This window comes from Gadus chalcogrammus, chromosome 16 (assembly GCF_026213295.1).
Source record: "Gadus chalcogrammus isolate NIFS_2021 chromosome 16, NIFS_Gcha_1.0, whole genome shotgun sequence".
NCBI classification, from domain to species: domain Eukaryota; kingdom Metazoa; phylum Chordata; class Actinopteri; order Gadiformes; family Gadidae; genus Gadus; species Gadus chalcogrammus.
Window position 1 is genome coordinate 33,742,767 of NC_079427.1, and position 26,635 is coordinate 33,769,401.

General features: G+C 43.4%; 1 protein-coding gene across 1 annotated transcript in view; it reads left to right on the top strand.

The window, feature by feature from the left end:
* itgav (integrin, alpha V) overlaps positions 1–26,635 on the top strand; it is a 73,534-nt gene that overhangs the window by 32,162 nt on the left and 14,737 nt on the right. The window contains exons 11-22 of the mRNA XM_056611386.1: positions 9,628–9,680; positions 10,107–10,182; positions 12,785–12,914; positions 13,267–13,364; positions 14,454–14,547; positions 14,685–14,730; positions 15,004–15,111; positions 15,217–15,272; positions 15,578–15,732; positions 22,958–23,095; positions 25,349–25,416; positions 26,301–26,445. Coding sequence (XP_056467361.1) covers positions 9,628–9,680; positions 10,107–10,182; positions 12,785–12,914; positions 13,267–13,364; positions 14,454–14,547; positions 14,685–14,730; positions 15,004–15,111; positions 15,217–15,272; positions 15,578–15,732; positions 22,958–23,095; positions 25,349–25,416; positions 26,301–26,445 — 1,167 coding nt within the window. The remainder of the gene's footprint in view (positions 1–9,627; positions 9,681–10,106; positions 10,183–12,784; positions 12,915–13,266; positions 13,365–14,453; positions 14,548–14,684; positions 14,731–15,003; positions 15,112–15,216; positions 15,273–15,577; positions 15,733–22,957; positions 23,096–25,348; positions 25,417–26,300; positions 26,446–26,635) is intronic.

The window sequence follows — 26,635 nt, forward strand, 5'->3', positions numbered from 1 at the left end:
TGAATTCGTCGCATTGTACGCATTTGCGGAACTCGTTGAGTTTTTTCAATGTGCACTGAAGCTGATCTTCAAAATCTGGCTGTGTACACAGCATCCACCTGTAGAAGGGGACATGGGCTGATCTGTAAGACCTGCTGTGTACATAGCTTCCACCTGTAGAGGGCGATATGAGCTGATCTGTAAGCCTGGATGTGTACATAGCGTCCACCTGCAGACGGCTATATAAGCTGATCTGTAAGTCTGGCTGTGCACACAGCATCCGCCTGTAGACGGCGATATGAGCTGATCTGTATGTCTGGCTGTGAACACAGCATCTACCTGTAGACGGCGACATGAGCTGGGGCCTCATGTACTAAGACTTGCATGGATTTCTTACTGAAACTTTGCGTAAGCAAAAATCTGGAAAGATGCATACACAGAAAAAAATCCAGATGTATCAATCCTTGCGTAAGCACGATTTCACGCAGATTCTCTTTGTGCATCCCAATTAATGTGAAATTGAGCGCACATGCACAAGCCCGACTCTCCGCCCAGTGTCCTCCCTTATTTAATATGCAAATTATTATAAATAGGCCTGCAGTATGCCCTAGTTAGGAGAAAGGAGAAAATGGAGAAAGGAAGAAAAAAAAACTTTACTGAATGCGAGGTTGAGGTGCTGATTTGGAGGTAGAGGCCAGAAATAAGATCTTGTTTGGCTCTTTTTCCCCCGCATCAGCACCAAAACCAAAAACTAGATTGTTGTCTCTGTTTACCTTTTTATGGCTATAACTGCTGCCGGGTTTTAATGGCATAGCTATTGGGCTATGCATTGTTTGGTCCGGGGTCTTGGTCGCCTAGAAGGTTCATCACCTTGTGTAATGGCATGCCGTGCCAGTGTGCAACATTGTGCAGAACCCCACATGCCTGCACAATGCGGCACACCTTTTTCAGGGTGATAGAGCAGCATCCCCCCGTTCCGGTCAAGGCAGCGCCAACGGCTTTTCAGCTGCCCTATCGCTCTTTCCACGACTGACCAAGTGCGTGCATGGATATCGTTATATCTCTGCTCTCGGACAGTCTGTGGGTTGGCGAGGGGGATTATTGCCCCATTTTGCGGGTAGTTTTATGGGTCTGTTTAAGTTTAGCCTAATATCAAGTGTCACATTATGCGTCTCAACAATAATGCATGATCGAAGTGCATTTACAGGGTTTCCGCGGGGTTGTTAAAGGTATTAAAAGGTAGTAAATGAAATTAGCCCAAATTAAGGCCATTAAAAAGTATTAAAAAGTAATAAACGTCTTCTGACGAGGTATTACATTTCCAACAAGGCCTATGAATTTTTCAATTGGTGTTATTCAGGACTATCTCCTAAAATTTCTAAAACTTGCGTGGATTTATTTTTATGTTGCGATTAGGACCTGAGAGATCTTTAAAGAATGATCGCAAAAAGAACATTTGTTTGACCGGTTGCCACGGTTATCTCTGTGTGGTTAATTTGCAGTTGCGGTGTTAATTAGCAATGTTGTCATCTTACTGTTACATTAAACTGTAATCAGAAAACGTGGTTATATGCTATAGACCAGGCCTATTCAACTAGCGGCACGTGGGCCAAATGCGGCCCCTCTTAATTTTTTTCTGGCCCGCAAGAGGTTGCATGCAAAAAATAAATAAAATAAAGGAGAAACATAGTTGCATGCAAATCTGGTTTCTGTGTGTAGCCGGTGATACTAGCCAGTATCAGTAACCCACAATCAGGAACTGGCATCACTTATTAGCTTTTCTTATATGAATGCCATCAGAACAAGGGCACGTTGCTCCATGACCTATGAGAAGCTGCATGAGTGTCTCAGGATGAGCCAAACTAGGCAAACAAGGCAGTGCAATCTTTCTCACTGACTCACTGGCTCAAAATGTCTCATATACTGTAGTTCTGTTTTGGGATGATTCAAACAACATTGTTGAATTCTAAATACGTGTCCAAAATATGTGAGAACAAAATCTTTTATAATGATACAGTTAAAAGTGAAGACAGATGCAATACGAATAAGAAAAAGCATGATCAGTGAAGTATTTGAATTGTTTTATTATGTTGGCAAGCAAGAAGTAGAATAAATGGGATAATCAGTCTTATTAAAACGGTTTGTGCAACCAACCGCACAATAAGACATGATTGCGGCTCTTGTCGCTCTCGTCTCTTTCTGCCTATGACAGGCTTGTAGAGCGGGGAGCGACGTAGACTGATAATCCCTCTATAGAAAGTACACTGGTGTGATTTTGCGCTACGGTATGGATTTTGACGTTACCGTGAGACCGGTGTGACCGGTAGACAGCCGCGTTTACATGGACACTTCTGATCCGATTAGAAGTGGAAGAACAGCTCAATCGGAATAAAAAATTATCATATATACGGCTCAATCGGAATACAATTCTCTGATCTGAATAGAATTCCATGCGGAATAGAAGAAGTGGTGTAGTCCGCTATAGTCGACATGTATATTCCAATTGGTTTGGGCTGGGTTCGGCTAATTTTTAACTTAGAGAGATGGTATCAGCAGCTGCTGTATTTCGCAATTGGTCAGTCGGTACTTTTATGCATACCGAACTTGACCACTGTCAAGGAAAGTGAATTTTTTGCCTGATTCACATCTTACTTCTCACTCCGTAAGTCTGGTAACTTATCAACCCAAGCGTGTCCGGTTTCTAAGCGAAGTCAACGTCTTTGGTGGACTATTTCTCTGCTGTTTTGGCAAGGAGCCGTGTAATAATGTATAGAACGTCGCCGGTCATTATCGAAAAGAATACCCTTCAGGGCGAAGCAAGACACCTTCGCTTCACATCGCGGTCCGGTTCGCCCTGTCTGGGCTTATTTACCCGATAATGACTGGCGTTCTGTACTATAACGTTATCCCTTGCATATCATATAAGTCCAGACCAACACAACGGCATTTACTTTTGTAAATGCCATGATAGGCCTATATACATATTTATAGGGGCTGCATCCAAATACTATTTTGTTTGTACTTGGGTATCAGGGGTTGACACTAACGGTTTCCCGCTTGCCTGGGGCAACTAAAAATAATATTTGGGCAAATTGAGATTATTTCTGGTTGCCCGAAAGGGCAAGTGCATTTTTTAGGGTTTGTTCATATATATTTAAGAGTTTCTAAAAACTGCAAAGCAACCATTCTCTTCCGTAAAATCACACAAAATAGATAGGCCTATATTTGCAATTGATCAGCGCGCTGTCTTCTCTTTTATCGGACAGCGAGTTAACAGACACACAGCGCTACAGCGCGAACATAGCCCCGCCTCCTGTCACTCACTCGCAGTGCGGTCTCTGGCAGTGATTCGGCAATAGTCTCAATGCTCTGTGTGACGGTGTTAGTTAAAGGTTAGCCAATACAGCTATCATCTCAAGTGCAGCGCCGCCACGACCGTTTTAGGTAGAGAAGGTAGACGGAGTAGTGATGGAGGAGAGCAGTTTGGAAGTACTTTAGATTAAAGCAAATTACCAAGGAAAGTCAAATTAATCATTTAAAATCATATGCAAATGCGGTTTGGGGTTTCATAACTGTGCACATGCACAGCAATAGCGATCTTTTTCACGAAATTGGACCTGCACAAACTATATATTATATGAAAGCTGAGCCTCCGCCAATTCCGACAATCTAAGTCATATCATTCTGGGACTAAAACTCGCAAATAACAATTTTAGAAGAAACTTCCCCTTTTCTTTTAAAAACCAAAAATGAAATTTTAGTCCACAAAGTTGAATCTGATCTCATTAAACCACCATAAACAGATTATCCAGTGGCCAAATTTTGCAACTAAACATGGTGTTTACATTAAATTACTTAGAGAAGGTTTCTTAGGAAAAAGGTATTTGCCTTCAATCAGAACACATGTTCTTCAGCGCAATCTAGTGGCCATATGTGTATTTGCGAATGTTTGGCTTGGTGTCATTCGATTAAATTTGCCCTGAACTTTAAATAGAGGTTTCAAGTGTCAAAATGGTAAGATATCTACCTGTTTGTGTCTCATAGTACCACAGTGATACCAAGTAGCTTTGCTACTACCTTGGACATTTAGTTATTTACATTTGCATAAAATCCAGATGAAAGCATGCAGGTCTACATATAACTGGGCGATAGCTTTAATAGGTTGCAACGGTGGACTGAAATCACTTCATGGCACGTTGTGACCATTTGGTAGCCTAAATAAGTAAACAAAGAAGAAGTTTGTTATCTTTTAAACACGTACTATGGGGAAGCTAACATTCAGCTTCAGTCTGAGCTAGGATGAGTTTTCTGAGTTCCCCAAAATTAGCCCAGGTGCCTCGCAAAAAGAGGCCGGTTCACGATTCTGATTTTAATTATGGCAAGTGAACATTACATTCGGGCAAGTCGAACATGATCTGTACTTGCCCGATGGGCAAGTGCTTTTGAAACCTTAGTGTCAACCCCTGGGTATGCAATGTGTGTTGCCTTCATCGAGATGTTCAGAAGGTGTATATGGCATCTTCTACTGGTCTGTGAAAAGTATTGGGCTTGGTACCTCCTAATCCTTTTGCACTCCCTATGGGGGGATTTTGTATCGACTGTAGTTCGCATCGGTGGTTTGGTTTCACATTGAGCAACCCTAATTTCTTTCTTTATTTCTACTTCTTTTCTCGTTATACTGCTCTGGATTTGTCTGTGACAATAAACACTTTGAATTTGATTTTTTTTTAATTTGAATACAGTACATTCTGATTGCATGGTAGGAATAGAACTATTCCGATTAGAAATCGAATCGGATCAGAAGTGTCCATGTTAACGCGGCTAGTGTTGTGTGTACCACAATACTGCGCGGTACTATTTCATGCAAAACCTTAACACTGTGATAACAATATTAACAAGGTAATTATAACTTAACTTCAACACTGGACACAAAAAACTCTCTCTCTCTGACACTCTCTGTCTATGTCTACTTTGTGACATATTGCTTAAAAACTATGGACCAAGTCCCGTTGGGACATCTTGATTAATCCAACTCCTATGGTCTCTCTTGAAGTCGTGCTGGTATTAAAAAATATGGTGAAGGTATTAAAAATGGTATTAAAAGGTAGTAAATTCAACTCAAGAATTTCTGTACAAACCCTGATTTTAGATCACGCATCCCGACGTTCAAATCCACTTCAACTAGCCTCATATTGCAATATATATTATGTCATGACTCGTGATCGAGTAGGCCTAATATTCTTGCACTGCATTTCCTCTACGTGCCGCAAACTGACAAAATCCACCAGAAATGTGGGTACGCCAGACATGAAGTTTGCGTGGAGGACCGCACTTTCTCACGTCAAGCCTGTCTCTGTACATCCAAACGTTTGCGTGAGAAGTGGTGTACGCTACTTTTTTGTGTGTACGCAAGCCCCTGATCTGTAAGTCTGGCTGTGTACAGAGCATCCACCTGTAGAGGGCGATATGTGCTGATCTGTTAGTCTGGATGTGTAAATAGCATCCACCTGTAGAGGGCAATGTGTGCCACTGTAGACGGCCCGTTTTAGAAGTACACAATAAAACAAGCCTTATGTTGGATAGATTATTAATGGTCCCAGAATAAATATTATATCTAGCATATCTAAAGGATTGCAATTGTAATTTGTAAAAAAAAATTCAGCACACGGGTTGTGATGAGGGGTACCATTTGGAAATTAGGTCTTAAACAACTATACTGTATTCTTTTTTTTTAACTTTTTTTAACTACTGTGTATCCATTTTATTATTATCGAGTATGTTGAATTACTGTGGAGAATATGGTCTCAGTTAATGGAAAAATCCGCTAGTGAAGGTAGTGGTTCACCCCAACTTGGTGTACCGAGTTGGGAGACATTTCAGTGATGAGAAAATGCTGGATTTGTTCATCTACTGTGTTCGTCATTCAAACAATAAGTAACGCTGCAATGGTAACAGACATTGCACCTTTACTTATTTTTTAGTTAGTTACACAGTAGTTTAAATACAGTATAGTTGTTTGACCCTCTATTTACAAATTATTCCCCCACATCCAGCTTGTGTGCTTAATTTTTTTTTAAAAATGACAATTGCAATCCTTTAGATATGCTAGATATATTATTTATTCTGGGACCATAAATAATCTCTCCAATATAACCATTGTTTTATTGTTTCAATGATTAGTATGGATGATAACAAAGGGGTGTCAGTGTCTTAGGGCCCTATCTTGCACCCAGCGCAATTTACTTTCTACACCATACACCTTTCTATGATACATGTATCGTTGCTAGTTTGCACCCGACGTAAAGCTGATTTTCCCCCGCAGCAAACTTGCGCCATAACACTTGCGCCTGGAGAGGCGTGTCGGCAAAAAGGCGTGTGTTCCGGCGCAAATCATACATGTTGCTATTTCACTTATCCCAAAAGCAATTGCGCCAAGGACCGGCAGATACCTGGTCTAAATGCCGTAGCGGATAGCGCAGTTGGTGTCGCTATTTTGACGTGCCATGGCAGGTCGGAACTACCACATAAGCTTAAACACACGTAGGCTATACACAGCACAAACATGCAAATGATTAGCCTAATTGAAATATTATGATGTCAAAGATTGTTCATGTGTGTGAAACTGCATAGAAATAGCATGTGGATTGTGGAAACATTTATTTTCCATAGGGGCTGCATGAATGAACACTGTAGTATGCTCTGCCATGCGATAAAATAATAATGACAAAAATAAAGTAGAGCAAAGTAGGCTATATCCCAGCCTTCCACAACCAAATCTCATTTTAGGGTAATTTGTAATGTTGGTTCAATTATTTGGGAAAGAACAGCTGATACAGAGGTAAGAAGTTTTAGTTTTAAAAGAATGCATCTGCAAACACCGTACATCAAACACATATTTTCTTGACATAGACATCCTGTACAAGCCCATAACTTTTAGGCTTGATGAGTATTAGATCATGAGAAAACATAGTTTTACCGCGGGTGAGCCCATCTGTTTAAACACACGCAAACTAAACACGTAACGCATACTACAGTCCATAGCAATGTATATTAACGGGGGGACAAATGCATATTATGAACACAAGTCGAACGATAATTATACAATACTGGTTAGAAACAATGTTTGGCGCATATCATTAAATAGACCCAACAGTTGCGGCCACAGGACTGCATATCATATATGTGTTAAGTAGTGCTGTCAGTTTTACGCGCTATTAACGGCATTAACGCAAACCAATTTTAACAGCGTTAATTTTTTTATTGTGCGATTAATGCTCTTTTGGCTTGGCAAACGTTGTAGTTTTTTCACCTGCTGTCTAGCAACAACTGGTCGCGTTACAAAAACTACAACACCATTACGGATCTAGCATCACCGGAAACAAAACGACAAGCACGCCGCACAAACTTGTTGGGGCAAGCAGGGATACGAAGCGGGTAAAAAAACCCTTAAAAGTGTGTGTGTGTTTGTGTGTCACTCTGTGACACACAATGTTGTCATTAGCTGTTACGTCTTTCTGACCAATCGCAGTTCAAGGACAACCTGGGCTGTACCACTTCAGGAGGAGCCGCTCAGTTACTCCCCTCTAGACAAAATCGACTTGGTTGCGACGCTGACAGTTTGTTAATGTTAAGGCTGTGTTGAGTGAGTGAGAGATTGCGGGCGCACAGCTCAGGTTACCGGACAGCGCTGCAAGGAACTTTTATAAACGCAATATTGTTGTCCAGCAGTAATCAGCCCGACAGCCCAGAAACGTTAACGGCCCACCAGGAATTCTCCTGACTCTCCCAATTACCACTCCGCCACCGTGTGTGCGTGTGTACGTGTGTGTGGGCGTTATTCGATAGCCTGATAATGTGTATAAGCCTACGTACGGTAGGAATATTCATAGTGGTTTAAATAATAAATGTTAGTATTTCCCATCTTTTTTTAAGTTTTACTGGTCTACCACTTTCATGCACCTAGCCGATGTCAAGTGGACCGGGTTGAATTCACTGAGGGTCTCTCTTCTTACATCCATCTTAACGAAATATTTTATTACTGTCCTTCTCAACACTCTCTGATCTCGCTAAAAGCCTAGCAGCACGAAATCAAGGGATATTTACAATAGAAAAAAATTTCATTAATCGCGAGTTAACTATGACATTAATGCGATTAACCGAAATTTACATGAAGTCTCAAGTTGTAGAAGAAAACGCTATTCCATGTGTGAATTAGGCCTATTATTTGGCCATAAACTTCCAAAGAAGCTAATGGAAGATTAACGAGGCTATTGGAAGGCTAACGAGGCTAATGTAAGGCTAACGAGGCAAATGGAAGATTAACACGGCTATTGTAAGGCTATTGGAAGAATACCGAGGGTAATGTAAACCTAACGAGGCTATTGGAAGGCTAACAAAGCTAATGTAAGTTTAATGAGGCTATTGGAAGGCTAACGAGGCTAATTGAAGGCTACCGAGGCCAATGGAAGGCTAACGAGGCTATCGGAAGGCATACGAGGCTATTGGAGGGCTACGGAAGCTAATGGAATGCTAACGAGGCTATTCAGTAGCATGTTGAGAAGAAGCCTTTCTTCCCCCCCCCTTCCTTTTCCTTCACTCCTTTCTGCCCCCCCCTCCTGTTCATTCACTCATTTCTGCCCCCCCCCTTCTTGTTCATTCATCCTTTCAGCCCCCCCCCCCCCTGTTCATTCACTTATTTCAATTTTCATAATATAAGTCTATACTAGTTATTTATTCAAAACATTTTAAGCTGTTACTACTGAATTAAGTTAACTAATAACACGTTAATTTGTTATTTTCTAGTCATTCTTCTAAAAGAACAGAGTACCGTTAAAGTACTGATAAGCTGTATGGTTAAGAGTAGCCGTTCAGATAGGACCCGTCTCGAGTTCTGACTAAGAAGAATGACCAGACCCCTTAATGTCCGCTTGAGCCCTGTTCAGACCCATTACATGAAAATAACCCTGATATACATATCTATATAAATGAATGTATATATATTAGTGCTATCAAGCGCTTAAAATAATTAATCGTGATTAATCACATTAATGCCATAGTTAACTCACGATTAATCGCGAGCAATCGCGATTAATCACAAATGTTTTTTCTATGCTAAATATCCCTTGATTTCTTTGTCCCATTAATTGTTCTCATTTTAATGCTCTTATCAACATGGAGAAGTGCATCGGCTTGCCTTGTGCAAATGTTTTTTTATTGATAACAACATTGGCATATACTGATCAAAGCAGGAAGATACAAAAAAAAGCCTATAGTGCTATTAAACGATGAACATACAAACATACTGCCTTGAACATAGCAGTCAGGCTACTGCTTCTTTGTTTTGAGCCAAAGAAAAAAAAAAACTTAAATATGAATTTGCGTTAATCGCGCGATAAAAAAAATGAATAACGCGTTTAACTGACGGCCCTAATATATATATACACGCATATATACATGCATACATACATACATACATATATACACATCCATATATACGTCTTGATCCCTGACTAAATGCTAATGTCAAAGTTTTGTAAAGATATATGTATGTTATTTTATCACTGCATGTTTTAAATTGGCAAGGATGAAATAAAGTATAACGGTCTCTCTCTCTCTCTCTCTCTCTCTCTCTCTCTCTCTCTCTCTCAGATGGCGGCCTACTTTGGCCACTCTGTAGTTGCTTCTGATGTCAACAACGATGGGTAGGTCTGTCTGTCTCTAGTGAAGTCAATGTGGTAATGGTTTTGTGTTGGTGGAGGTTAATTAGGTGATGGTGTTGTGTCTGGGTGAGGTTAATGTGGTGATGGTGTTGTGTCGGTGTGAGGTTAATGTGGTGATGGTGTTGTGTCTGTGTGTAGTTAATGTGGTGATGGTGTTGTGTGTTGATGATGTTGTGTAGGTAGGGGTTAATGTGGTGTTGGTTTTGTGTGTTTTGCCAGTTGGAGGTTAATGTGGTGATGGTATTGTGTGGTGATGGTGTTGTGTCTGTGTGAGGTTAATTTGGTGATGGTTGGTTCCGTGTGTAGTTAATATGGTGATGGTGTTGTGGGGCAATGGTGTTGTGTGGTGATGGTGTTGTGTGATGATGGAGATCTGTACCAGGGAGCGTAATGTGTTACGTCTTTCAGGACAGTGGATCTGTTGGTGGGAGCTCCTCTCTTCATGGGCCGAGGCTCGGATGGCAAACTGAGGGAGGTGGGGCAGGTAAGACACACACACACACACACACACACACACACACACACACACACACACACACACACACACACACACACACACACACACAGTCCTCCCCCCCCCCCCCCCCCCCATCGCAAAATCAGCCAATTCCCCAGGCCTATTCTAGCCGTTGTTTTGAGGGGGTCCTTGGTTTTTCTCCCCCATCACAATCACTCATTCTGTGGCTTTTCAAAGGACGATGTGGTCCAATTGAACCCCCCCCCCCCCCCCCCACACACACACACACCCCTCTGCTTCCTTCTCCTCTCCCCTCTCTCTTTCGGGTAACCCAGGGCTGCAGCAGTTTTTAATTGGAATAGATCGTCTTTTGTCTTCTCAATTTGTGAAGTCCAGCAGAAGTAATGCACGATCCCACACAAACACACACACACACGTGCGTTTCACACACACACATTTTCTCAAGCATTTCTGAAGTTCAAGCGCAAATGAGCTTTATGCTGTGCACCAATAAAACTGCTTAGGATCAGTAAGGGATGCCTCTATGGAGCCAGTTTCCTGCCATAATTCAAACCTGAAAAAAAAAGTTTCAAAGGCTTGTAAGTCTGGGTTTGAAAACTCAACACCTTGTAAAAAAGGTTTTGCAGTACTGAAAAAAGAGATTATAACCTGAATAAAATTCAAACAAAAATTCAAACATCTGTAAACATGATTTTGTGTTCTATTTTATCTTCTTCATCATTTTCACCAACACATTTTCAAAGTATTTTTTTTTCACAAACATGTTTTCAAAGTTCAAACAATATCACCAGCGCATTTGCAGAGTTTCAAATCTGGCACTGTTCTAACAGTGTATTACATTGTTTCCCGGTTTTGAAACCTTGTAAATGCGATTCTGCAAACAGGTGTTCATAGATTGAGAAATAAGTGTTGAAAGGTTGAATATTTATTTTTAAAACTTGTAAAGGTGTACGTTTACGCCATTGCAATGTATTTTTTCAGAACTGACTTTTCGGCACTGACTTTTCAGAGATTTGACCACACAGGCGCAAGCTTTGAGTCACGTGAATATTGGCAGTGTTCTGTCGCGCATTCGTTTTGAAACTCCTGACAGTCAAAGTCTGAAGAAAAAAAAAACGTTCCTTGGGGCGGGACCATTTAGCTCTAAAAACCTATTGGTTGCTCTCGGCTGACGTAGGCCTACATTCCAATCACATGTGCCGTTCACCGGGCTGTGCGTGATTGACAGTGCTCTGCCGATGACAGGAATGTGATTGGAATGTACGTCGGTACATTCCAAGGGGTCAGACAACTATCATACCGTCGCAGTCCACCGCCCAGACTCCCCCATCCGCAAACACCCGCATGGGGATAAGGGAGGGACGAAGGATGTACATGTGCCGTTCACCGGGCTGTGCGTGATTGACAGTGCTCTGCCGATGACAAGAATGTGATTGGAATGTACGTCAGCCGAGAGCAACCAATAGGTTTAGAGCTAAATGGTCCCGCCCCCAGGAACATTATTTTTTTCTGAAAAAAAGGAGTTTCAAAAACAAATGCGCGACAGAACACTGCCAATATTCACGTGACTCAAAGCTTGCGCCTGTGTGGTCAAATCTCTGAAAAGTCAGTTCTGAAAAGTCAGTTCTGTGAAAAAATACATTGCAATGGCGTAAACGTACACCTTTACAAGTTTTTAAAAATAAATATTCAACCTTTCAAAACGTATTTCTCAATGTATGAACACCTGTTTGCAGAATCCCATTTACAAGGTTTCAAAACCGGGAAACAATGAAATACACTGTTAGAAAAGTGCCAGATTTGAAACTCTGCAAATGCGCTGGTGAAATTGTTTGAACTTTGAAAAAATGTTTGTGAAAAAAAAAAAACTTTGAAAATGTGTTGGTGAAAATGATGAAGAAGATAAAATAGAACACAAAATCATGTTTACAGATGTTTGAGTTTTTGTTTGAATTTTTTTCAGGTTATAATCTCTTTTTTCAGTGTTGCAAAACCTTTTGTACAAGGTGTTGAGTTTTCAAACCCAGATTTACAAGCCTTTGAAACTTTTTTTTTCAGGTTTGAATTATGGCAGGAAACTGGCTCCATACGCCTCCGCCATCGTTGCCAGTTTGGGCCAGATTTCCCACCCAATCAGGCAACACTTGCGACCCACATCACGTCAGAGGGGTTGTTGTCATTTTTAAATAATCGTAATTATAATGTGTAATTTAAAAATATATATTACTTATAGCAAATTCTAATATTATAGTCAATAATACAGTTTTAACATTTGACAAAATTCAACAAATTCACTCAACTTTTCTTCCTTTTGAAATACAAGTGGAGCATTATCACAAAAAGGCTCTTCAAGATGCAGATAAAAACTGCAAAACAATGAACTATTTCCCTAGAAGTGCAACACTGTTTATTAAAAAGGCGTTAATGCTTTTAGAAATGGATTTGTCTATTTAAGTGAAATCAAAGTCATGTTTTTTAACTTATGGCCTTGATGCCCTGGCATGTGGCCTTTGTGGCCTCAAAATAATTGCCTTGCCCCTAATATCAAGAAATTCCAGGCCTGTGTCTGTGTACCGTGGTGTTGAGGGTCAGAGGTCATGTGTTCCAGGTGTCTGTGTACCTGGGGAGAGGTGGTTTCTCCTTCCGTCCCGCCCAGACGCTGACTGGCTCCGAGATCTATGCCCGCTACGGCTCAGCCATCGCGGCCCTCGGAGACCTGGACATGGACGGCTACAACGGTACACACATTACACACATCTGGACACACACTACCCACACACATCGGGATATACACACACTGAATACACACATCTGGATATACACACACTACACACACACCGGGAATTACACACAACTGTATATACACACATATGTATAGACACATCTGGATACCCACACATCTGTATACACACACTGTTAATGCACACATCTGGATGTGCACACATCCGGATATATACACATGTGTATATATACACATGTGTGTATATGTACAGATCTGTGAATATTTACAGATGTGTTTTCATCAACAAACACAATGCATTGAGAATCCCTGGTCTAAAGTGAGATGTTGATGACCCTCTCTGTCTCCAGATGTGGCGGTGTCATCCCCTTACGGGGGTCCCAAGCAGCATGGGCTGGTCTACATCCATAACGGAGGCCCCGGGGGGCCCTCCCCCTCTGCCTCACAGGTACAGCCCACCCTGTAGAGGTTTCGGTCTGGATTAGGAGGATGTGTGTTCAGTGATTACTTGGGTTATCTACCATAGATTATAGATGATGTATGTATCATAGATTATAGATGGTGAATGTATCATAAATTATAGATGTTGAGTGATGTATAATAGATTATAGATGTTGAATGTATCATAGATTATAGATGTTGAGTGATGTATAATAGATTATAGATGTTGAATGTATCATAGATTATAGATGTTGAATGTATCATAGATTATAGATGTTGAGTGATGTAGTATAGATTATAAATGATGAATGTATCATAGATTATAGATGTTGGTTTATGTATGTATCATAGATTATAGATGATGTATGTTGATGTATAAATTAGGGATGTGCATTTCTGGCAAAAATAGTACCATTCAATATTCGCTACCCCCCCACGCACGCACACACGCACCTCGTATACACGCACACACAATGACACAGGGGGAGGCTTTTATGATATGTATGAAATCAATCTGTTTATTTCAACATTCAAAATTATTTGAATGTCAGTTTAGGCAGATAAACCTACATGCGCCAAAAACGGATCGCTATTTATTTTACTGAACACAGCCTGCATGAAGGTAGACTAGACACGTCTTTAGCATATGGAAACTATGGCCAAAAAAATAACTTCACACGATGTGTCTTTTTACAATTTATTTGTTACCAGCATTATTTCGTAGTGTTGATCAGCAGAGAAATAGTCCGCCAAAGACGTTGACGTTGACGTCGCTTAGCAACTGAGGACGCTGGGGTTGATAAGTTAACGGACTACTTGCGGAGTGATACGACAAAAAATAAAAAACACTTCCCTTGACAGCGGTCATTATATACTTGGCAACGGTGAATTATCAAAAAAGTATTCACCACCGGAAGTTGTGAGGGCCCATGCAAGTGAACGGAGCGTTCAACAGCATTGGGAAGAACCGTGTAATAAATAACGATAGTCACATTCATAATTCGATTTCCTATGTGACTCCAACTCTTCGACTATTCGACGATCGTTGCCCATCCCTAGTATAAATGTAGAACAGTAATCTAACCCTTTCCTCCAGGTCCTGCAGGGTGTTTGGGCGTCCAGCTACATGCCTGCTAGCTTTGGCTACGCGATAACTGGCAACACTGATATAGACCGAAACGGATACCCAGGTACACACACACACACACACACACACACACACACACACACACACACACACACACACACACACACACACACACACACACACACACACACACACACACACACACACACTATTCAAAATATTCTCTCTCTTGTCCTCCAGATCTTATAGTTGGAGTGTTTGGGGCGGACAAGGCTGTTTTATACAGGTAACCACAGATAGAGTGAGACTCCTCTCACTAACCCCTCGACCTCCTCTGATACCAAAGATGCTGAACTCATGCTGTCTTAATGCATGCTGTTAGACTTTAGGCCTGCTCCCTCTCTCCTCTCGCCCTCTCCTCGTCTCCTCCCCCTCTCCCTCTCCTCTGACTCTCCTCTCCCCCCCCGGGTCACAAAGCAGGTCTGTGTGACCCGCTGTGTCGATATGGTGTCTCTATTGATGTTTTATTTACTATTTTGTGTGTGTGTGTGGACTCCAGGGCTCGTCCTGTCATCGGTGTGAATGCCACCCTGGACATCACTCCTCAGATCCTCAACGCAGAAGAAAAGAGCTGTATCCTCCCTGGAACTAGCACCAAGGTGTCCTGGTAGGTACACACACACACAGATGCACACACACGCACGCAGACACACACACACAGGCACAGTGTACACATTTGTGTCGTAGTTTGTGAAGGTGTATTGTGGTTCAGTTTTAGGGTGAAGTACTGCCTTGAGGCCGGCGGGATGGGAGCTCCAGCCATCCTGAGTAAGCCTCTCTCCTACAGCCACCATCTCTCCTCCACTCTCTCCTACGCTCACCGTCTCTCCTTCACTCTCTCGCCTACAGCCATCGTCTCTCCCCCACTCTCTCCTACAAACACCGTCTCTCCTCCACTCTCTCCTAAATCCAGCGTCTCTCCTCCACTTTTTCTCCTCCAGCCACCGTCTCTCCTCCACTCTCTCTCTGCCTTCTGTTCTCTGCTTCCTCATCTCTGCCCTACTGAGGCCCTGATGTTGGATGTTGTGTTAACGTCCCTCTGATCTCTAGCCTGACTTGGAATTGGTTGTCAGGTTTCAGGGTGGACCTGGTTCTGGACCGTCTGAAACACAAGGAGGCCACCAAGCGAGTCCTGTTCCTCCACAGCGGAGCCTTCCAGTACGCAAAGAACATGAGCGTGTCCAACCGCCTTGGGTTTGCCTGCGAGGAGCTGGAGGCCTACCTCAAAGTGAGCTCCTGTGAGCACTGCCAACACCTAGCTACTAACACACTAAAACCCAGCCGCTAGCATCTAGCTGGTAACACATAGACCCCAATAGACACCAATATAGGCCCAATTCGGAAAGTCAAATCTGCTAACCTTCATGCCATCTTTCCTAAACATTTGTGGAAAAAGTCATCGGGTCAAAGCGAGATGAAAAGGTGCTTACTTTCGAACATCGGAAAAGACAGCACTGTTTCGAATGATTCTACTCCACTTTTCCCAACCGACATCATTGCGTGAAGGCGAGTATTGCTGACCTATACCGTATCTAAAGTGAAACTACATTTTTCCAAAAATGGACTACAACAAGCACTCTTTCGATCCATGCGCTCTTGTAGTATTGATTTCAATCAGGTTGTCGCCAACAGTGAGAATCACTTAGTTCTGACTTGGCCAAAGGGAATATTTTAGGCCAACTACATTTTTCCAAAAATGGACTACAACAAGCACTCTTTCGATCCATGCGCTCTTGTCGTATTGATTTCAATCAGGTTGTCGCCAACAGTGAGAATCACTTGGGTCTGACTTGGCCAAAGGGAATATTTTAGGCCACTTGAATCCCAATTCACATGTGAAAAAAAAGAGGCTAAACTTATGTTGATGCTTAAATTAACTGCCCCCAGTAGTCTCTTAAATGTGAAGTTGGCATTTTCTTTTCTTCTCTTCTTCTGCCTTACCGCATCGGTCATGCGTCTTGTGCATGAGTCTGTAAACTTTGTCGGTGGCCTATTGCTTTAAATATCGCTGCTGTGAAGGATTATGGGTTACAAACATCTTGTTTCCTTTCGTAAAGGTTGGTCAGGAGTAACCTATGTTAAAGGTGGGTTAAAAGTTGCATAGAGGCACCTTTCCTAAGGATTTTTAAGAATTCAAACAACCTTTCCTCCAAGTATTTCCTGGTCATCTCGTCAGGAAAGGAATAAACTGAATCCGTAGAGGCCTAAAGACACTAAAGGCTGATTTATACAACTCCATTAAGTGCTGTACGTAGACACGGAGACCTCTCTCCGTCATCTGGAGACCCTCTCCGTAGCTCTACATGCTCATCCAATATTTTTTAACTATCCGTAGACGCAACAGAGACAGACGGAGACGGCAAGGGCTGTGATTGGTCCACTAACAACATAATTTCCGGAATCACTTTGCACCTTATTTACTTTGCACCTTATTAGGGGTCCAAGCCAACAGGTTGGATCCCTATTGTTTTTGTAGCGATTTTTCTTTTTATTATACTACCTCCCCCTAGAAGTGGTACCACAGCCCAAACCGTAAATGGTGCGGACACACCAATTGCATGACTAGATCCAGGTCCGGCACCGCTACTCAGACGACAAAATCCAGACACGCCGGTCACTAGGTGGCGCTATACCAAGGGAAGACGCGTTTGGGGCTATAACTCCAAACCGAACCTCCGACAGTCAAAAACGTTATACCCACAGATTCACTGGAGTCTGCTGCATCTTTTGGCATAGGCCACGCCCATTTGCGTCTATAATTTTTTTTCGCAAAATCGCGAAAACCGCTAAACTGTTTTTTCGCTACTCCTCCCACATTTCTTGACCAATCGACACCAAACTTTGCACACGACATCTTCAGACGCACACGCATAGAGATCGCCATTAGGGGGCGCATTAAACAAGGAAATTGTATATCTTCTACAGAATTTCGCCATTAGGGGCCGCCATAAACGAGGGAATTGTTCATCTCCTAACTGGCCAAAGGAATGTGTTGAGTTTTATCAGCAGAGTGGTGCTGCTGACGATGCGTAGGAAGGAGGCTGACGACTTCTCTCATTATAGGACATTTATTTCAGAACAATGAAATGTGGCCATCTGCCGGTTGGGTTGAGCGCGGACTGTTTGAATATGAAAAACGTCACGCATAAAAATGTCGATGTACAGGAAGTCCATTAGGTCACGATACAATGGTATCAGCCGCCCAGTCTGCATCACTGTAGGCTTTTATACCAAGATTCTCAGTGCTTCTCCTAAAGGTTAAACCTTTGTCTGCTGTACCTTTAAGGTATCGCAGGACATGCTTCACAGTAACCCATTGCTCCTCTGTAGGCTCAGCTAGGTACTGTGACAGCCTGCTCACCACAAAACTCAGATCAGGCCTAGTGCAGGTCGTCAGGTATATCAGACTGCCCACGGCCTCTCTGTACATCCTGATATCTGTCATTTTAACTGCATCATTACTGTATTCTAGCTTTTGCTCACAAGGAGTATCTCTCACCCTGCATTCTGACATGTTGAAACGCTGTAGAATTTTGTTAATGTACTTCTCTTGTGACATCTTAATGCATTCATCAGAAAAATCAAAATCAATACCAAGAAAATGTTTGAGTTGCCCCAAATCTTTCATCTTGAATTGCTCTGCAAGCATCCCTTTCACCTTTTTCAGTTTTCCTTCATCGCTTGCAGCGATGATCAAGTCATCGACCCACACAATTATGATCACTTTCCCTTCTTTAGACTCTTGAGAATAAACACAGTTGTCAGCTTGGTTTTGTGTGAAACCATTTTCAGTTAAGCAATCATGTAAAACCCTGTTCCAGTTTCTTCCAGACTGTTTGAGACCATAAAGCGATTTCTCTAGCCTATAGACTACACCCTCTTTTTCTTCATAGCCCTCTGGTGGATTGATGTAGATTTCGTGGTCGATGGGGGCGTGTAAGAACGCGGTTTTCACGTCCATTTGGTGGACCAGTAAATTTTCCTGCACTGCCTTCTGTATCACAATTCTAACACTGGTCTGCTGTAGGTGAAAACGTTTCCCCATAGTCTACCCCCATTTTCTGGCTGTAGCCTTTGGCGACAAATCGAGCCTTGTACTGGTCATTCCCATCTACACCAGACTTGATTGCGTAAACCCACCTACCCCCCACTGGTTTCTTGCCCACGGGTAGTGTTGTCGGGGAAAAGGTTTTATTCTCATTTAGAGACTGGATTTCCTCATTCATTGCTTTTCTCCATTCTTTTGAATTGTCTGACTGCATTGCTTCACCATAAGTTTGCGGAAAGCCACAAACTGCTCTGCAGCAGTAGTCTACTGTGACATGCATCCCGTCACTATCACTGTCTTCTCTCACGAAGTCGCCTAGGTAATTTGGTGCCCTCCTTTCTCTTGTTGGATACCGCCTACTCTCAGGATCGACGCTTGTAACACTTCCAGTTTCATTATGCTCAGTAGACTCATTTGCTGCCCTTGGACTATCGCAATGTGGACTTTTACCGGGTTCATTTTGCTCTAGAGCCTTTTCTGCACTCCTGTTGACCCCCTGCGTCCCCCTAGTCCTGACTCTGTGCCCCACACTGTCATCATTTAGATCTGGCTCATCTGTCTGTGTTTGTTTTTCTGCAGCTGTTTTGCTCACAAATTTCACCAGCCTGTGTTTTTGCACTTTGTTTGTATTTGGGTGATACACCAAATACGCTGGGCTATTTTTATCGTACCCAACAAAACGCCCCTGATCACACCTGGAGTCAAGCTTTCCCTTTCCTGCTTATAATTGTAGCAAACAGACCCGAATCGTTGCATTCTGGACACATTGGGCTTTTTGTTTGTCAACATCTCGTAAGGAGTCAGCCCTGTGCGCTTGTTCAAGCATCTGTTGCGTACCGTTGCTGCTGTTTGTACTGCGTAGTGCCAAAGGTGTTTTGGTAACTCACTTTCAATTAGCATGCACCTGCCCATCTCGAAAAGAGTACGCCACCCACGTTCTGCTGTTACATTTTGGTGCGGTGAGTACGGAGCTGTCGTCTCATGCCTAATTTTGCTTTTCCTCAGCAGCGCCTCGAAATCACCACCTGTGAATTCAGTTCCATTATCAGATCGCATACACTTCACCTTCCCATAAGGGGATACATCTGCAAGGAATTTTTCAGTTGCCTGCACTGCTTCACTCTTTTTCTTTAGAAAGTAAACAAATACTGCATTTGAGTAATCATCGGTGAAAGACTGTGCATATTTGTACCCATCTAATGACTCAGTGGCTATTGGACCTGCAAGGTCTGTGTGTATCATTTCTAAAGGAGCCTTTGCTCTGGCATCGGGGTTCCTATTTCTAGTTTGTGTAAACTTCCCTTGAATACACACCTCACACTCTTGCTCAGGCTTACCCATTTTTCCCTTGATCTGCATACCATCAACAACATCATGTAACCTAAGCACATCATCATAATTACAGTGGCCTAGTATCTCATGCCATGCTTGGATGTCGTGGGTTGCATTACACTTATCATCAGTTGACTCAATCTCAGTGTGCAGGTAGTACAACCTGCCAAACACATGAATGTCAAACCTGGTACCATATCTGGTTATCAAGACATCATTGTCTTCTTTGAAGACGACTGTGGACCCATTCGTGGTTGCTGCCTTCACCGAGAAGATGTTCTGCGGGTACGACGGCACATACAGAGCGTCCAACAGTTTCGCATTGCACCGCCGTCCACTGCTGTCGATGAGGGTAACCACTGCCGTGCCTCTCCGCTGAGCGACGCCGCTGCATCTGGTCCCATCAGCCAACTCGACGCTGTGAGTCTCCGGCCTGAAGGTGCTGTCGAAACTTGTGAACAAGGCGATGTCGTTGATGACGTGGGATGTGGCCCCGGTGTCCACCATCAGGCCCCTCTCCTGGATGGTGCGCGCCGGCTGCCGCTGGTCACTGGCCCGTCCGTCCGCCATCTTGAACGCGAAGTCCTCCTTTACCTCAGCATTCTCCGACACTTTGCGCACGCCGTCCCTTCGGTCTCTGTTCTTTTCGTCTGCATGTCGCGTCCCTGTGTGTGTCACTTTTGCAAACACTACACCACGTCTTCTGTCGACACGCTCTCGATCGGTGCCCCTTGGTCCCGCACTTGAAGCACACTATCTCGCTGTCGTCTTTGCCCGGTCCATGTGCGCTGCTACTGGGAGGTCGCCGTCCGGTTCTCCCCTGGGTCTTCATCACGCTGTCATCGTTCGACCCGGTTGCTCTGATGTTCTCGGTTTCCTCGAAACTCCGCAATTTGGTCTTTAAGTCAGCAAACGTGATGTTATCGTAGGTGTGCGCCACATGAATTGCGAATGGCTTGAAGCTCTCTGGCAATCCCTTCAGTGCCATAGCCACTAGCAAACTGTCCCCCAGCGTTTCTCCCGCGTTTCTCAGGGCAGTTATGGCGGTCTCTGCTCTAATGATATAGTCTATTACACTTTCGCCGATGGACTGTTGAAGTGAGGTCAGCGTGGTGTACAAACTAATTATACAAGGCTTTCCCTTCCCTGCATAATAGTCTCTCAGAATATTTAATGCTTTTCTGCCATCATCTTGCGCATCTCTCATTACCAGAGACAGACTTTTGTCATCTAGCAGTAGGATCAACTCTGCATACGCGTCCGCGTTTTTCTCAGGATCTGCTGCTTTTTCAGCTTCTTCTACTGGCTCATTCAACACAGTGTTTTTCAGTCCTAATAAACTAAAGTGTCCCAACAATTTAGTTTCCCAAACTTCATACTTTGCTTCGTCGCCGTCGAATACCAGTCGATGTAGCCTGCTGCTACTTGCCCTTCGTTGCTCTGCCATGCTAGCTTGCCCCTCTCCTCGGGTTAGCAGCCTTCTTCAGCACGCGATCCGTTGCAACTTTCTTGGCTTTCGTCGACTATCTTCTCCTCCAAACGTCTCCTGGGCCCATAACCTGTTGAGTTTTATCAGCAGAGTGGTGCTGCTGACGATGCGTAGGAAGGAGGCTGACGACTTCTCTCATTATAGGACATTTATTTCAGAACAATGAAATGTGGCCATCTGCCGGTTGGGTTGAGCGCGGACTGTTTGAATATGAAAAACGTCACGCATAAAAATGTCGATGTACGGGAAGTCCATTAGGTCACAATACAAAACATGAACATTCATTACATTAATTATTGTGTGTGCTCTTGCGTCCTCTTTTGTCGCTAAGAGTAAACAATATTTACAGTTATGTAACCTGAGAACATAAAAAATAGGCTTACATTTTAACAGAATATTCTGAAAACGCGTTTGGGGATATATCTCCCACACCGAACCTCCAACAGTCAAAACCTTTATATCCACAGGTTCACGGTAGCGTTTTGAACACTAGCTTCGCGTTGTGCCGGCGAAATGCACATTTCTTGTCGCGTTGTTCCGGCGAAATGCACATTGCTTGGACCCCTGCATAACTGCTTGCAGTTCTAGTTTACTTTGTACCTTGTCTACTTGCACATTAAGGACCAATAAAACACCAAATAAGATTTGTTACGTTTATTTACAACACTATTTACATGGTTAGTAGTCTGCATATAAAACTCGAGCGAGCGGCGAGCGAGCGGCGAATTGCATTGCGTATCCAAAATCCTGACGGAGAACTTCGAATGCTTGAGGGGTATCAGTAGTCACAGAGTCGGACTACGGATTACGGAGTCGGACTACGGATTACGGAGTAAGAGTAGTTTACTTTGGCCTTAACAGATAGAAACTAATACATGGCCGCTTACACAGAGCCGATAACATATAGACACTAACACATAGACACTAACACCTAGAAGCTAGCAAACAGCCACTAACACATATGCACTAACGCATAGACACTAACACATAAATACTAACACGTAGACGCTAACACGTAGACACTATTACATAGACACTATCAAATAGAAACTATCACATAGACACTAACACAGACACTAACACAAAGATACTAACACATAGACACTAAACTATAGACACTAACACATAGAAACACATAGTGGTGCGGGGGAAAAATCGATTCTGTTCAGTATCGTGATATTTCACAATTATATCAATACAGTAGCGCAGTATTGCGATAAGTATTGCAATATAATTTCTTATTATTTAGTTTACGCTGATAATTTACATTTGCGTTTTACATCCACAGGTCCTGACCTACGCATACGCAGAGACTAAGAGACTGTATTGTTTTTCGTCAACAAGACAAAATAATAAAGTGTGTGCACCCGGTGAATCAAAACACTATTTTCAGTTGGCCTGTGTAACACCGACCGCCGTATATTTCAATGATTTTGCGCCATGTCATTCAACATATCTTCAATGGAGCATCCAAAGTGTGGTGGTGTGGTTGGGACCACTGGCCCATGTTACCATGAGTTGGAGGTCAAAGGCAAGCAGCTCTGCCAGTACCCAGGTTGATCTCCCTCTGTGTCTTTGTTTTAGGATGAGGGGGAGTTCCAGGATAAGATCACTCCCATCTCCGTCGTGATGGAGTTCAGTCTGGACTACAAGCTGGCAGCGGACAGCACCGGCCTGCTGCCAATCCTGGACATGAAGGCTCCTTCCAACCTCACCAAACAGGTCTGACCCCCACCATCCAGCACCTCACACATACTGGGCTCAGAATAGTGGATTTGATCTTTATTTGTTCCCCCGACCCTGGGTTGAGACCTGGCCGCAACACTTTGGTAAACCCCTTGAATTCTTCAATGCGTGCAGACTCAAGGTGGCAAGCTCTACGCTGCGTTGGAAATTAACAAACTTCCTGTGAACTACATGATTAGCCCAACGGGTTACCAACCAGGCAGGTAGCTCAACTATAGCTAAACTACAACGGGCAGGTGACAGCAGCTGTAATTACAATTAGAATTAGGGCATTTAGCAGACGCTTTTATCCAAAGCGACTTACTTCGGTCAATACTAGGGCTGGCCCGATTTATTCGAATATTCGAATACTCGTTCGGAAAATTAGTATTCGAAGTTTAAAATCAGTATTCGGAGCTTCGTGTTTTTTTTTCAAAAAAAACTATAAGCGTCAGCGACACCAAGCAGAGAAGGGAGAGAGGTGGAGGAAGAATAGATATCTTGTTTACCTATACTTTATGACACAACATTAGCGGTGTCTCTGGAGGAAAAGTAATCCGTGCGCTGTACAACTGTGACTGGCTTGCTGCAGAGCATGAGCGTCTTGGGAATTCCCGGTCACTATAATGGATATAATGTGGACACATAAGACAATCAATATTCGGTATTTGTTATGGATTTATTGTAAAAATTCCCTGAAAAGATGCACGTTCCAGGATTAATTGAAAAGCTCCCGTAAGGGCTGAGATGGCAGAGAACAGCTGATTTGGAACGGAGCAACAGCTGTTCGCTTTCACAGGGAAAAACTAAGGAACTTCAACCTACTTAGGCCTATTAATTAACGTTCAAAAGCTATTAAATCTTCAACAAAATATGCAGATACTGTCAAAATCGGTTCCAGGGAGTATATAGGGATTATTAATGTTGTTTTTGATGGTGTTTTTTCTGGAACGAGTATTCGAATATTCGCTCGGAAAAACCAACGAGTATTCGAAGCCTAAAAAATGGCATTCGGGCCAGCCCTAGTTAATACTAGGGTTGGGTATCGTTTGGGTTTTATCCGATACCGGTGCCTACTCGGTACTTTTCAAACGGTTCCGGTGCTAAAACGGTTCTCAAACCGGTAGGCCTACTTAAAAAAACGAAACGGCACACACTTGCATTAAGCAGAAAGTCAGCGGACACTGAGTTGAATGGCAACGGTGTTTGCTAGCCTATTTGATATGCAAGATTTACGGTTGGCATTCAATTACTCGACTTACCCGAAAAGGCTGCTGTGAGTGCTGTGACTGATACATATCTTTTTAAAATTACAAATAATTTTAATTGCTCACTGAAAGCAGGCAGGCACGCATCATGGCGCAACATTACTGCCAAAGTCATATTAAGTAATATAACTCATGTGCGCAAGGCAGCCACAGGAGACGCCAACATTGTTTTCAACCGCTCGGTACCGCGCTGTATTAATTCCCAAGTTTTGAAAAGAAAAAGTATTTGAAGTGAATAACGACTCTGTTTTTGATTTGTTTATTTGGTTTTTGAACAGCAAGTTTTGGATGCATGCATCGGCTTTGAGTTTGTTTGTTTGTTTGTTACTTTAAAATTACATTCGCTCGCAACACACACACACACACGCACACACGTTCATTCACGTTCACCCACTACAGCCTGCCGATCTTCAATTGACAAGTCCGTCCTGAGTCTCGAGGCGCCAATAGGCTTTATGGTTTATATGTTTGAAAGCCGTGACACACTCTTTTACCAGTTGGCCTGAAATACCACGCCTCGCAGTCATGGACCTATAAAGAAAGTCGTAGTCGTACCATGCTTGTTTACCGCAACATTGAACATTGCGTTCCGACGTTATAGCGCCCAGCAGTAACGCAAGTTGACGCCGCAACACCATGGGGGCGGGGCAAGGGGCGTTAAAAAACGTCAGGCACCGTTATGAGGAACCGAAATGTGCGTTCTTATTCGATCTCGTTACAACCGTTTACGTCGCAACCGGTTCCCTACTGGAACCGAGTTTCGGTGCTCAACCCTAGTTAATACACACATTGACACACCGACGGCAGAGTCAACCTTGCAAGGCGACAGCCAGCTCGTCAGGAGCAGTTAGGGTTAAGTGTCTTGCTCAGGGACACATCAACACTATAGATAGGAGGAGCTGGGGATCGAACTAACAACCATTCAGTTACAAGACAACTGCTCTACTTCCTGAGCTAAGCCGACCCCGGTTATCTCCTCCAGGCTCACATCTTGCTGGACTGTGGTGAAGACAACATCTGTAAGCCCGACCTCAGGCTGTCTGTGAAGAGGTAAGTCCTCCTTAAAGGGTTGGGCTGCTGCACAATGTGCAGTGTACTCAGCCTGTCAAACTGCCGCACTCACTACAACAAATAAAACTGGGTGGGCTGTGAGTTAAGTGTAAGGATGAGGATGAGTGTTAGTTAAGTGTAAGGACAGTGTTTCCCCTACCATTGTTCAGGCCTGGCGGCCCGCCAGGCCAACGAGCGCCCCCGCCAGGCCAACAACCGGCCAAAAAAATGAAAAAGAGAAAAAATTATTATTATTAGCCATAATATCATAACCATCCAAGCTCACCACCAGCTATCTCAATATGTATTGGTGCTTTATGCTCCTGTACATGAAATTAGTTTACATTAAATCAACTTTGTTTTTATAAAAACACTGTTCAGTGTTTCCCACACATTGACGAGACTATGGCCATGATAAAAAAAAATTTTATCATTGACTTTTTCCTCATTGCCCAGACGAAGTTTGAAGACAAACAACCCCCCCCCCCCCCCCCCCCCCCCCGTCAACAATCGCTTCCCCCCCCCCCCCCGTCCCCCGTCCCCGTCCAACAAATACCAACAAATACTCTAGCATCCCGTGAAATATTTATAACAAATCACACTATCAGCTCTTACCACCGGGCCTAAAAAAAATTCTAGGGGAAACACTGAAGGATGAGGGTGGGTGTTAGTTCAGTGTAAGGGTGAGTGTTAGTTAAGTGTAAGGAAGAGGGTGACTGTTAGTTGAGTGTATGGATGAGGGTGAGTGTTAGTTAAGTGTATGGATGAGGTTGTTTCACCCAGCAGCTCGTCGGGCGGTGTGTTGTGTTCATGCGACAGAAAGCAGCTGTACATCGGTTTAGGGTTAGGGTTAGCTGGTCTCAGCTGTGTGTGTTGTGTTCCAGCGACAGGAAGCAGCTGTACATCGGCGACGACAACGAGCTGACCCTGGAGATCAGCGCAGAGAACTGGGGGGAGGGGGCGTACGAGGCCGAGCTACGTGTCTTTCCGCCCCCCCAGGCCGACTACACCACGGTGGTCCGCAGCCAGGTGGGACATGGTCGTAAGGTATCAAGAGTCCAGATGGGACAAGGGTCGTAAGGTCACTAGAGTCTAGATGTGTGAGACCTCCTGGTTAGAGGCGGGACACATTAAGGAACAACAGAGAATCCGCTCTGACTGGCTGGGCTCCTGAGTGACACAAACCAGCGCCGCCCGGTTGGCTGGCTGGTGTGGGGGG